The sequence below is a fragment of the Dreissena polymorpha genome, chromosome 7, assembly GCF_020536995.1.
Source record: "Dreissena polymorpha isolate Duluth1 chromosome 7, UMN_Dpol_1.0, whole genome shotgun sequence".
In the NCBI taxonomy this organism is placed as follows: Eukaryota; Metazoa; Mollusca; class Bivalvia; order Myida; family Dreissenidae; genus Dreissena; species Dreissena polymorpha.
In genome coordinates this window covers 43,799,680-43,813,059 of record NC_068361.1, presented here as the reverse complement: position 1 = coordinate 43,813,059, position 13,380 = coordinate 43,799,680, and the positions used below count along the sequence as shown (strand labels likewise).

Below are 13,380 nucleotides of genomic sequence, written 5' to 3'. Positions count from 1 at the left end.
AATTTTACCTTGACCTTTGAATGACCTTGAGTCTCAAGGTCAAATTATTAAATTTTGCTAAAATTGCCATAACTTCTTTATTTATGATTAGATTTGATTGATACTTTGACAAAACTACTCTTACCCTTTTCGAAAAAGAGGGGGTATATTGCTTTGGTCTGCGCCCGCAAGGCGGTGCTCTTGTTTTGGCTAAGCTTTGATGTGGAGACCTACTTTTGGCATGCATGTGACCTATATGCTAACTCGGCCTTGCTATTGTCAATTAAACACTGACAAAGTTTCATCAAAAGTAATAAATAAATTTTGCCATTTCAGTGGTGACAAGGTTTTCCCAAGATGTGACCAGGTTACCTAGTTTTAGACACACATGACACAGATTTCATGTTGCCCCAGATATTGTCAAGATTAGCATTCTGACAAAGTTCATCAAGATTTAGTCATAATTGTTGTCTTTAGAGTGATAACAAGGTGCTTTAAAGGTATGACATGGTGACCAAGTTTTTGTTCATGCCTAGTCTGAATTTGACTTGGCCAAGATATTGCAAAGAAAGTATTCTGAGAAATTCTCATCAAGATTTGGTGAAAATGTGGCTTCTAGAGTTTCAACTAACTCGACAACAAAGGACGTCAACAGCAGTACAAAGACTGACAACAGTTACTCAACATAAGCATCCTGCTATGTTGACCTACAAGTGTATTAGCATGTTTAATTGGTACATGTATATGGCACACAGGTTACTGGTCAATGTCATCTTTCAAGGTCAAAATATAAGACATGTGCTGAGCACTTTGGTCAGAGTATTAATTTGGATAACACACAGTAGTATTGATTTTGTAAGACCTGAACAACAATTTTAAGATGCTCAGATAATATGCTTTTTAGTTTAGCAAAGAAATTTGAAATTATCTTGATTGCAAACTTTCATTTCTAATTTTTTATTGATAGTAAAGTTAACTGTTTTAAATGAATGTTCCAAATGAAAAAGAATGAATCGATTGACAAAGAACAAAATCCTCAAAATGAAAACTAAAATTAGTCGGACAAAAAACAATGTAAAAGCTGCTTTCAATTGCCATATTTTTATGTCCCACACTATAGTAGTCGGGGACATATTGTTTTTGCCCTGTCTGTTGGTCTGTAGGTCTGTTTGCGCCAACTTTAACATTTTGCAATAACTTTTGTTATATTGAAGATAGCAACTTCATATTTGGCATGCATGTGTATCTCATGAAGCTGCACATTTTGAGTGGTGAAAGTTTAAGGCCAAGGTCATCCTTCAAGGTCAGAGGTCAAATATATGTGGCCAAAATCGCTCATTTTATGAATACTTTTGCAATATTTAAGATAGCAACTTGATATTTGGCAAGCATGTGTATCTCATGGAGCTGCACATTTTGAGTGGTGAAAGGTCAAGGTCATCCTTCAAGGTCAGAGGTCAAATATATGTGGCCCAAATCGCTTATTTTATAAGTACTTTTGCAATATTGAAGATAGCAACTTGATATTTGGCAAGCATGTGCATCTCATGGAGCTGCACATTTTGAGTGGTAAAAGGTCAAGGTCATCCTTCAAGGTCAGAGGTCAAATATAAGTGGCCCAAATCACTTATTTTATGAATACTTTTGCAATATTGAAGATAGCAACTTGATATTTGGCATGCATGTGTATCTCATGGAGCTGCACATTTTGAGTGGTGAATGGTCAAGGTCATCCTTCACAAGGTCAAGGTCATCCTTCAAGGTCAAACATCATATGGGGGACCTTGTTTTAAATATGTAAGAAGGGATTTTAATAACATTATTTTGTTGCCAATAAGATAATTAGTGGGCTTGCACACTAAGTCTTGTTTAATTCATATGAATCATGATCAAACATTTCATTTTAATAACAGATACACATCAAAATATAAAAATAAAACATAATAACAGAACTTTTAATTACATTTTAATTGGAAAAAACATAAAATTACATAATTTATAAGTATATTTATTTTTGATATTTCATATCCATAAATGTCATTTGTCTCTGTAAAGGATCTGGATCTTTTAATTCCTCAAGTTCATCTGAGGTCATATTGTGAGAGTCATAGATATTTGGAAGGAGTGTCGAGTCTGCCTTCTTTGGTGGGCCATGCCTCTCAATTACTGTTCTCTCTAGGGTTGGCAAAGACATAGCCTTGCTAGGGCTTGGCTTTGATTGTTTGAAATTAGCCAATGATAACTCAGTCGAAAACGAAAATGGCGGTCGCTTGGCTAGCATAGAGTCATTGGTAAGTCTATTTAAGTCTTTTGTGGCACAAGGAACCTGAGAAGCTGGTTGGTTGCTGATATAAGGCTGATATAAGGGAATCTTGGTGAACTATTCCTAGTGTCATACGGTCTTGATTGCACCTTCCTGTTGGCAGGTAACAGTAATGGTTGGTCCTTGGTCCATTCACCTGGTCTTGTGGTGTTGTCATTAGATGGTCTTGATTGCACACTTCTGGTTGCAGGTAACAGTAATGGCTGTCTTGATTGCTCACTTCTGGTTGCAGGTAACAGTAATGGCTGGTTCTCAGTCAATACTCCTGGATCAGTCTGCTCAGTGTTTGGACCCGCACTGGCTTTATTTGAACACTTCCTCTGTTCTTGAACAGCATAGTCCTATTCTTCTGTGGTATATTTGTCCCATATTTGTCTTACAGCTTTTTGTCTAGAAACATCCTGAGTGGCTTGGTACTGTCTTTCTTCAGTGTTTAAACCCAACTTTTTTCATCATTTGCTGTGTCTAAAAAAAAATTCAGCAAAGCAGCTTCCAGATCCATTTTATTGCACCGTTCTGTCGTCAAATGCGTTAACTTGATCTGCAACTGTCTGTCGCTGTAAAGGCTGAAGAGGACTTTTCTCAGTTTGTTGATGCCTCTGTATCTCATTTGTGGCATCTCGTCTCATAGCCAAAGCTATTTCCTTTGCTTCTTGTTTTATTTTGATTTTCTCAAACATAGTCATCTTTATGGGTGGTTTTGTGGGTGGCCTGGGTGAGTTGTGGTTTTTATTAAAACTGTCCTGTGGGATGAAAATGATTGAGCATTTTGAATGCTTTAAAAACATGATTAAGATTGTTTGAACCTGGATAAAGGAAATTCTATTTAACTTATAACAAATTTAAGCAGGTTTAGACTTTAAATAAAATTTGAGTATACATTAAGTACTTTTTTAATATATTAGCCTTTTAATTGGTGGTTTTATTTTTATGCCCACCTTCGAAGAAGACGGGGTATATTGCTTTGCTCATGTCGGTTTGTCGGTCCGTCTGTCCGTCCGTCCACCAGGTGGTTTCCGGATGATAACTCAAGAACGCTTGGGCCTAGGATCATGAAACTTCATAGAAACATTGATCATGACTCGCAGATGACCCCTATTGATTTTGAGGTCACTAGATCAAAGGTTAAGGTCACGGTGACCCGAAATAGTAAAATGGTTTCCGGATGATAACTCAAGAACGCTTAGGCCTAGGATCATGAAACTTGATAGGTAGATTGATCATGACTCGCAGATGACCCTTATTGATTTTCAGGTCACTAGGTCAAAGGTCACAGTGACCCAAAATAGTAAAATGGTTTCCGGATGATAACTCAAGAACGCTTAGGTCTAGGATCATGAAACTTGATAGGTAGATTGATCATGACTCGCAGATGACCTCTATTGATTTTCAGGTCACTAGGTCAAAGGTCAAGGTCACAGTGACGCAAAATAGTAAAATGGTTTCCGGATGATAACTCAAGAAAGCTTATGCCTAGGATCATGAAACTTTGTAGGTAGATTGATAATGGCTGGTAGATGACCCCTATTGATTTTCAGGTCACTAGGTCAAAGGTCAAGGTCACAGGTGACCCGAAATAGTAAAATGGTTTCCGGTTGATAATTCAAGAACACTTATGCCTAGGATCATGAAACTTCATAGGTACATTGATCATGACTCGTAGATGACCCCTATTAATTTTCAGGTCACAAGGTCAAAGGTCAAGGTGACCTGAAATAGTAAAATGGTTTCCGGATGATAACTCAAGAACGCTTATGCCTAGGATCATGAAACTTTGTAGGTAGATTGATAATGGCTGGCAAATGACCCCTATTGATTTTCAGGTCACACGGTCAAAGGTCAAGGTTACAGTGACCCGAAATAGTAAAATGGTTTCCGGATGATAACTCAAGAACGCTTATGCCCTAGGATCATGAAACTTTGTATGTAGATTGATAATGGCTGGCAGATGACCCCTATTGATTTTCAGGTCACTAGGTCAAAGGTCAAGGTCACAGTGACCCAAAATAGTAAAATGGTTTCCGGATGATAATTCAAGAACGCTTATGCCTAGGATCATGAAACTTCATAAGGTACATTGATCATGACTCGGCAGATGACCCCTATTGATTTTCAGGTCACAAGGTCAAAGGTCAAGGTCACGGTGACCTGAAATAGTAAAATGGTTTCCGGATGATAACTCAAGAACGCTAATGGCTACGATCATAAAACTTCATAGGTACATTGATCATAACTCGCAGATGCCCGAAATAGTAAAATGGTTTCCGGATGATAACTCAAGAACGCATATTTCTAGGATCATGAAACTTAATAGGTAGATTGATCATGCCTCGCAGATGACCCCTATTGATTTTCAGGTCACTAGGTCAAAGGTCAAGGTCACGGTTACCCGAAATGGTAAAATGGTTTCTGGATGATAACTCAAGAAAGCTTATGGCTAGGATCATGAAACTTCATAGGTTACATTGATCATGACTGGCAGATGACCCCTACAGATTTTCAGGTCACTAGGTCAAAGGTCAAGGTCACTGTGACAAAAAACATATTCACACAATGGCTGTCACTACACCGGAGGACCCATATTGGGGGCATGCATGTTTTACAAACAGCCCTTGTTTGAATAAAAATTAATTGATATATTTATACATCTGTAAGATTATTAACTAGATAAACAACACAGGCAAAACAAAAATTTTACATACCAGCTTTTGCTGAAATTGCATGTGGTCGACACACTTATGTAAATGTTGTCCAGTACTGGTGAACACAACATAGTTGACTTTTCCAGAGTTTGATTATTGGGATCCGCTAGCGCCACTTTGATCAGCAAAGAAGTTGGCTCTGGTAGCAGGACCTGGACTGTGATCTCTATGAGCAGGTGAAGCTGGTCTTGGCAAGTCCTCTGTGGCATGCTCATTTGTCATTCTGAACTTAAGTTTCTCAATCTCTTTTTTCACAACCTCTTCTCTGTGTTTCTTTTTTTGTAAGAGATTTGTCGCTTCTTTTTAAGGTTCTCCAATGTTCCGGACTTGTATTTCTTGTTGATTGGACTGAGAGTGTTTCTTTTAATATCATTATCCTCTACACGGAGTCTTTCTATGATTTTCAACTGTGGCTTTCTGTTATATTTCATAAACTGCTCAAGTTTGATGCGGTTCATCTGAACACTTGGTTTCATAGCAAGATTCTTCCATGCTTTGATTTGCTCAGGTTTTGATTTAACGTCATCTGTCTTGCTTAGTTTCTCTAGCTCAGACTCCTCTCCTGACACACTTTCCCTTGTATCATCATCATTAGATAAATAGTCATTGTCTGTGATATACTTTTCTGTATCAGGCTTTTCTTCAGTATTGTCTGGTCTCAACAAGTCGTCTAACTTTGTAGATTCAAGCTGGTCATCTTCAAATTCAATATCTTGAAGAGTGATTTCATTGTCGATGTTAGGAATGTGTCTCAATTCCTGTGTAGTTTTCTGTAGTTTTAACTTCAAGGAGACCAGCCCGGGGCATGGACAACAAAATTTAGTTGTATGAGTGTCTTCAAAGTCTTTATTATATTGTTTTGTATGTTCTTCTAGTTTTTCAGAGTGAGTTATAGACGTGACATTAGAAAGTGGGATGTCTTTTGATTTTCTTTTGTCACAAATCTCGTATTTGCTATTATCATCTTTGTCTTCATTCTTTAATTCTGAGTAGCTTTCAAGATGTTTACTTTGATCTTTGGGTGTCACATTTGTCTGGTATTTATCACCAAAAAGGATACTTGTATCAAACGTTTCTTGGGATTTCTGTATTAATTCTTCATATACTTTCTGTAGTCTTGCTCTCCTAGCATATACATCTTCTGTCTTGCAAGTGGCTGCTAAAGACCTCGGGCTCTCCAACAAGGAGACTATGCAATCATCGTCTTTAACGGAATCCTTGGTTGTGTTGTGGTCTGTGTTCTGTTTGTAATCCTTGGGTTGTTTAGTTGTATGAGTGTCTTCAAAGTCTTTATTATATTGTTTTGTATGTTCTTCTAGTTTTTCAGAGTGAGTTATAGACGTGACATTAGAAAGTGGGATGTCTTTTGATTTTCTTTTGTCACAAATCTCGTTTTTGCTATTATCATCTTTGTCTTCATTCTTTAATTCTGAGTAGCTTTCAAGATGTTTACTTTGATCTTTGGGTGTCACATTTGTCTGGTATTTATCACCAAAAAGGATACTTGTATCAAACGTTTCTTGTGATTTCTGTATTAATTCTTCATATACTTTCTGTAGTCTTGCTCTCCTAGCATTACATCTTCTGTCTTGCAAGTGGCTGCTAAAGACCTCGGGCTCTCCAACAAGGAGACTATGCAATCATCGTCTTTAACGGAATCCTTGGTTGTGTTGTGGTCTGTGTTCTGTTTGTAATCCTTGGGTTGTTCCGAATCCTTGGTTGTGTTGTCGTCTATGGTCTGTTTGTAATATTTGGTCTTGTTGTCATATGTGGTCTTTTTGTAATCCTTGGTCTTGTTGTCATCTTTGGCCTGTTTGTAATCCTTGGTCTTGTTGTCATCTGTGGTCTGTTTGTAATCCTTGGTCTTGTCATCTTTGGTCTGTTTGTAATCCTTGGTTATGTTGTCATCTTTGGTCTGTTTGTAATCCTCGGTCTTGTCATATGTGGTCTGTTTGTAATCCTTGGTCTTGTTGTTATCTTTGGTCTGTTTGTAATCCTTGGTCTTGTTATCATCTTTTGTCTGTTTGTAATCCTTGGTCTTGTTGTCATATGTGGTCTTTTTGTAATCCTTGGTCTTGTTGTCATCTTTGGCCTGTTTGTAATCCTTGGTCTTGTTGTCATCTGTGGTCTGTTTGTAATCCTTGGTCTTGTCATCTTTGGTCTGTTTGTAATCCTTGGTTGTGTTGTCATTTGTGGTCTGTTTGTAATCCTTGGTCTTGTTGTCATATTTGGTCTTTTTGTAATCCTTGGTCTTGTTGTCATCTGTGGTCTGTTTGTAATCCTCTATCTTGTTGTCATCTTTGGTCTGTTTGTAATCCTTGGTTGTGTTGTCATATATGGTCTGTTTGTAATCCTCGGTCTTATTGTCATCTGTGGTCTGTTTGTAATCCTCTGTCTTGTCATTTGTGGTCTGTTTGTAATACTTGGTCTTGTTGTCATCTGTGGTCTGTTTGTAAACCTCTGTCTTGTTGTCATCTTTGGTCTGTTTGTAATCCTTGGTCTTGTTGTCATCTGCGGTTATCTCTGGCCCTTCATCTGGTTGAGTGTTTGGTATTCTGTTGTCCCTAGTGGACAGTTCACTGTTTGATGGCTCGGAGATATGGCTTGATGGTAAATCAACATCTTTGGAAGGAGCTGAAGATGATCGACATTACCTTATTTTAGTTTAAACCTATTTTAGTTAAGTTCTATTGGATGAACAGTCTATTGCAACACTCTAGAGTCTGCTGCCTGGGTAGAACCAGTACTTTATGTGTATGGGAGGGATCTAAAGAGCATGCCCACAATGAGGATGGAACCTGTTTGCTAGGCGGATACCATATCCATTGTGACAACAACTTTACTTTCGTTAGAATACAGTTACTGTAACTAACATACTAATATCATATGCTAATAAACTAGAGCTTTATAGAAATGTGAATAATATTCCAGCACAGCATTTTTCACAGAAATTGGCAGCCATGTCGATGACTAAATTCAAGGGCAATTAGCTCAGAATCAGTGAATCACTGTGGGAGAAACTTTTGTCTTGTATATCTATACTTCATGTTGATGACATTTTTGAAGTTTCAATTGAATCACTTACCAAATGTATAAGTAGTTCAGTCTACAAATTTATAAAATTTTAGATTGCAGCCATGCTCATGGCCAATATTAAGGGCACATAACCCAGGAAAAAGTTCCTTAAACTGCTCATTTAAAGTTTGTCTTGCCCCCCCCCCCCCCCCCCCCCCCCTAACTTCACCATGATAAATTGTTTCAACTTTTAATTCTATTGTTTACAAGGAAGACGTTTACTTCATAAACTCATAAATTTTTAATGGCAGTCATGGCCAAGTTCAAACGCACATAATTTGGGAATAAATTGATCACTGCACATGAAAATTGTGCCTTGTACATTTCAATTTCAAGGTATGATAAAATTTCAAGTTTCAAATCAATCCCTCGAGAAATGTTGAAGTAGTTTGCTCTACAAACTTACAACAATTTTTGAGGAATAACAAACCAACAGATATAGTGACTCCAATATAAAAACTTTTAATATTTGTTTGAGAGGGAAAAGTAAAAATTGACATACTGCATATAAGAATTCTCAATCATTATGGAAATGGAAAAGATCCTGACACCAATTAATGGGGCGCATATTGCGGGTATTTAACAGTAAAATAAAACACGAAGTTTGCATGCTTTGATAATGTTCTAGCAAGACCAGTTGTATATATACTAAGCTGAAAATGTATATAAAAACATTCCAAATTATAACATTTTCTTACCTGTGTTATATAAAGTGCCATCTAAATTGTCATTGAAACCTCATAAAGCGACCTTTTCACAGATTTTGGCATTTTTTAAAGTTTGTAATTTAATGCCTTAAATTGATAAATACAAACATTAGATTTAAGTAGATCCAGTATTAAACAAGAATAAAAGAAACGACAACAAGATATGTTTGTCAGAAACACTATGTTCCTTTCTGCGCCGCTTTGAAGCTGTATGATTTGACCTTTGACCTTAAAGGATGACCTTGACCTTTCACCACTCAAGATACGCATGCATACCAAATATGAAGTTGCTATCTTCTATATTGCAAAAGTAACGGAAAATGTTAAAGTTTGACTCAAACAAACAAACAAACCAACAGACAGGGCAAACACAATATATATACACTATAGTGATGGGGGACATAACAAGAGCATTGCATAAGGGTGCCAACGCTCGGCTGCAGTTGCAGTTTTGAATAAATAAAAGCTGGTCAGAATTAATTTTTTTAGAGGTCACAGTGACCTTGACCTTGGACCTAGTGACCCGAAAATGGGTGTGGCGTGTAGAACTCATCAATGTGCATCTACATATGAAGTTTCAAAGTTGTAGGTGGAAGCACTTTGATTTTAGAGCAAAATGTCAAGATTTTAGCAGACGTGGATGAAAAGCTGGCTATGACAATACCTCAGGTTTTCTTCGACAACAGCCGAGATAAAAATGTGAAATATTTTAAATAATTTTATGTCAAATGAGATTGTTATATGTATCTCCTGATTTTTTTTCATGATTCCTCTAGCTAGATGCGCAATAAAAAAATGGTCAAACCTTGAGTGACATACTTTATGGACGGCCCTATAAAGAAATAAAGAGATATTGAACTGGTTCGATAAGACTTACATTTGTTAAGCTTGTATGGAGTCATTGAAAAAAATATGAAGTTGTCACTGACAGTTAGACTATCAATTATATCAAACGCTGACCCATGATATTAAATAATAACAATCAACAGGTTAACGTTTGTAACCAAGCAATTCATAAACATGTTAATAGTAACTATAAACAAAACTTACAAAATCTCTCCACTTATGATCATCTACAATAAACAGAATCTATTTCATTTTGTTTCAATTAATTAATCAACAGCAATCTAAACAACAAACCACACAGTTTATAAATATTCATGATGCAGTGTCTAAAAATGTCTATAAATGACTTCTTTATAAATGCACCAAGAAACAGTATTATCCCTGAGTATTAAGTGTCAGGCTGACACAACCTTGGGGGCTTGAATATTTATAAAATGCCTATTCCCCAAAAGGGAGGCAAATAGTAAGTCTGAGCTCTAATCTCTAAGTCAGCTTCTGAATTTTCTTCTTTTCTTTCATGGACTAAGAGTTAACAAATAACTACCTTTATATCTGCACCTTATTTACAGTCATCAAAATTAGCAGTTGAACCAAGCAAGCCAATAGTTTATTACTTGATACCGAAACATGAGTACAAGCCTTTTATATGAAACAAAGAATGGTACTTAATGATTACATGTTACAAATTTAAATCATTATATAAATTGGGAACCCAATAAGTTCAATATTTTAATAGATCTACACACTTTTGCAAGGACTTGCTTTGAAATTGAAATCACAATCAGATCCCGGGGGGGGGGGGGGGGGACCAGTTACTGCCCGGAGTTACTGCATCTTTTTCGCTACTGAAATTTACTTTTTGATACCCATTTATATACAAGAATGACAATTATCATACCCATTTTGATACTGATACTTTCAAATCTTTAGATATGCATTTATATACAAGCAAATTTATGATTTCAATACCCATATCGATACTTAGATGCTCAAAACCATACCCATATTGATAATTTTAGTCGAAAAACACAACCCATAAAATCGGCACACCTCTATACACATGTATATAGGAAGTTACCCCCCCCCCCCCCCCGGGATCAGATCAGACAGATGATTGTTTTTGTGTGGGATTGATCAGTTTCTTTGTAAACTAAAGTTAATTGTACGTACGCAAAATGATGTTTATATAGTGTGGGTTTTGACAAATGAGTTTTTTGTATATCATTTAAGCTTGCCAAACACCATTTGTTCGTATTACAATAAAAAAGACAAAAAAACTTCTAACGCCTTTGTAATTTCAATTCTCCCTACCTGCATGGTGCTCATTTAAGGACGACGAATTCAACGAATGTTCTTCATTTTTCTTCAATGTCCGTTTTTCCTTAGAAGAAGTCCGGATGGAACGACTTCCACAGCATTTATTCCCCATTTTATCAAAGCATGCTTAAATAAATGCAATTTTAAATATTGCGCTTTCACTCCCGCTCTTGTAACTTCGGGCAGTTGCTAAGTGATGACATGGAAATGGTCACGTGACAGATACAGTGATTTTTTTTTATATATATATGAGTTTTTTTTACTGTAAACATTTTCGGTATTTCCAATTAAGATAATACGAAATGTTTTAATTATATATATAAAATAAATAAATAAAGCTTTAATTATGTCGTTGTATTGCCTTGTATTGTATAGTAAGAGGTGTGTAACCTATAAGGTTTTGGTTCAATGAATGTTAATGTCAACTTCCGGTATAAGTTAAGAATTAATTTAACCTATAAATAATCCTATGCTCAGCTGCTATTTAAAGTAAAACCTAAGCGTTTACTAATTATAGTTGTATTTTAATAACGAAACAGATGCCCGGAGAAATTATTCATCTCAATGTTGGTGGCAAAAGGTATATTTTTGCTGTTTCATGTATCATATTTTAGTTTCATGGCAAGTTGAAGTTAAATCATGAAATGATTTCGGATTTAAATTAAATGAAGATCGTCGTAGACATCTAGCGGCACTAAGTACAAAAACGTTCATTTGAGCATCTGAGTCAGTGGGTGTCCGATTAAAGGGACATTTTCACGTTTTGGTAAATTAATTTTTGTTTCAGATTCATAAATTTTCTTTGTAGTTATGATATTTCTGAGAAAACAGTATCCCTGAACAATTACCATGCTCTAAAATATCCACTATTTGCATCTTTTGACATTTTAAAATCCAGAAAATTATCAAGCATTGAAATGAGAAACGATTTAATAATGTCAAGAGTTCTGTTGTTGTCGGTATATTTTGTGACTCTTTCAGGATTGCTTATTTATAGTATAAAATGCATCACTCATTGTATGAGCATGGATGACCCAGTGCCAGTGGTCTAAGTGTTCAAATTTAACTCCAAGGGTCAGTGGTTCAAGTCCAGTTGAGGGTTACTTTTTTTCTTTCTTTAATTTTATTCTTGTTTATTTTTAAATGTAGCTTTCAAGATGGGTACTGAAGGTTTCCGTAAATAACAAGTTTGGTTAATTGTATTTATATAGTGAATATTGTAGAGGTTTCAGTAAAATGGTTCTTTTTAGAGGTTTGCCTACAATAAGGTGTTAATGACGGAATACAGACAAAAACCGTCCCGTCATTTTCATAGTGAGCGGACAAAAACCCTCACATGAAAAAACAGGGGCAGACAAAAACCATCCCATGAAAAACGGGGCGAACAAAAGCAATCCCTTGAAAGCAATTTAACGCCGGCAAATCTAATTGTTTCACACAGTGTTGCATTCATTTATCCAAAAAAATTACCCATGGTGTGTATTTTGTTTTCAGGGGTGTGAAATTAAAAAACAAAAGTGTGTATCAATTAACTGTATACTTACCGCTTTTCTAATGTGCATTTATGTCCGATAATCCAATATAATTAAATAAATATTAACATTAATTCAAACATAAAATGAGGCCATTTATTGACAAGTGAATATAAATTTAGATTGATTGCAATACAATACAGTGCAACGTTTAATCGCATCATTCGCGCATTCATGCATAAAACATGCTTCCCGGGGACTTTCTGAGAACCTTGCGAAACTGAAAGTGAAGTTCTGTTAACAATTAACAATGCTTTTGCATGTAACTAAATTGTTTGAATTACTTATAATGCTCCCCTTCGAAGAAGAGGGGGTATATTGTTTTGCACATGTTTTGCACCAGATGGTTTCCAGATGATAACCTCAAGAATGCTTAGGCCTAGGATCATGAAACTTCATAGGTACATTGTACATTAATCATGACTTGCAGATGGCCCCTATTGATTTTCAGGTCACTAGGTCAAAGGTCAAGGTCACAGTGACTTGAAATAGTAAAATGGTTTCCGGATGATAGCTCAAGAAATGAATGCTTAGGCCTAGGATCATGAAACTTCATAGGTACATTGATCATGACTGGCAGATGACCCCTATTGATTTTCAGGTCACTAGGTCAAAAACACAGTGACAAAAAAAGTATTCACACAATGGCTGCTACGTTACTACAACTGACAGCCCATATGGGGGGCATGCATGTTTTACAAAAAGCCTTGTTTAGAAATACTACCATATTGCATTCTGTGCATTTGTAAATGTTATTGTTGTTCCCTATCCTGATTTTTTTTTTCAGAAAAGTATTTAAATTAGTATTCACAATTTACCTTTAAAACATGCGAATGTTTTGGTTTCATATAAACTGCCATTCCAACAGTACTGTTAAATGCCTTTTTGCACTGTTTTTT

The 13,380-nt window shown here is 36.1% G+C and overlaps 2 protein-coding genes across 5 annotated transcripts in view; one reads left to right on the top strand and one right to left on the bottom strand.

Annotated features, from left to right (window-relative positions):
* LOC127837917 (coiled-coil domain-containing protein 180-like) overlaps positions 1 to 13,380 on the top strand; it is a 103,247-nt gene that overhangs the window by 85,671 nt on the left and 4,196 nt on the right. The window lies entirely within an intron of this gene.
* Positions 1,972 to 11,155, bottom strand: LOC127837914 (titin homolog). Of its 4 annotated transcripts, none has more exons than XM_052365367.1 (5): positions 10,944 to 11,155; positions 7,463 to 7,638; positions 6,615 to 7,393; positions 5,005 to 6,171; positions 1,972 to 3,045 (listed from the first exon to the last, which is right to left on the bottom strand). In XM_052365367.1, exons 1-4 carry the CDS (start codon positions 11,059 to 11,061, stop codon positions 5,256 to 5,258), a joined length of 1,989 nt encoding a protein of 662 aa, XP_052221327.1. In that variant the 5' UTR covers positions 11,062 to 11,155; the 3' UTR covers positions 1,972 to 3,045; positions 5,005 to 5,255. The 4 variants fall into 4 exon arrangements, with proteins under 4 accessions (XP_052221327.1, XP_052221328.1, XP_052221329.1 ...); XM_052365368.1 differs by having other exon boundaries at positions 6,615 to 7,285; XM_052365369.1 differs by having other exon boundaries at positions 6,615 to 7,144.

Bases quoted from the DNA above. Each gene is read 5' to 3' on its own strand.
- LOC127837914 (XM_052365366.1), bottom strand. From the start codon at position 11,061: ATGGGGAATAAATGCTGTGGAAGTCGTTCCATCCGGACTTCTTCTAAG. The intron at 7,639-10,943 runs GTAGGGAGAATT...GATCATCTTCAG, and splicing joins CTTAAATGAGCACCATGCAG to CTCCTTCCAAAGATGTTGAT. The intron at 6,172-6,614 runs GTCTTTAGCAGC...GGAGAGCCCGAG, and splicing joins TCCTTGTTGGAGAGCCCGAG to GTCTTTAGCAGCCACTTGCA.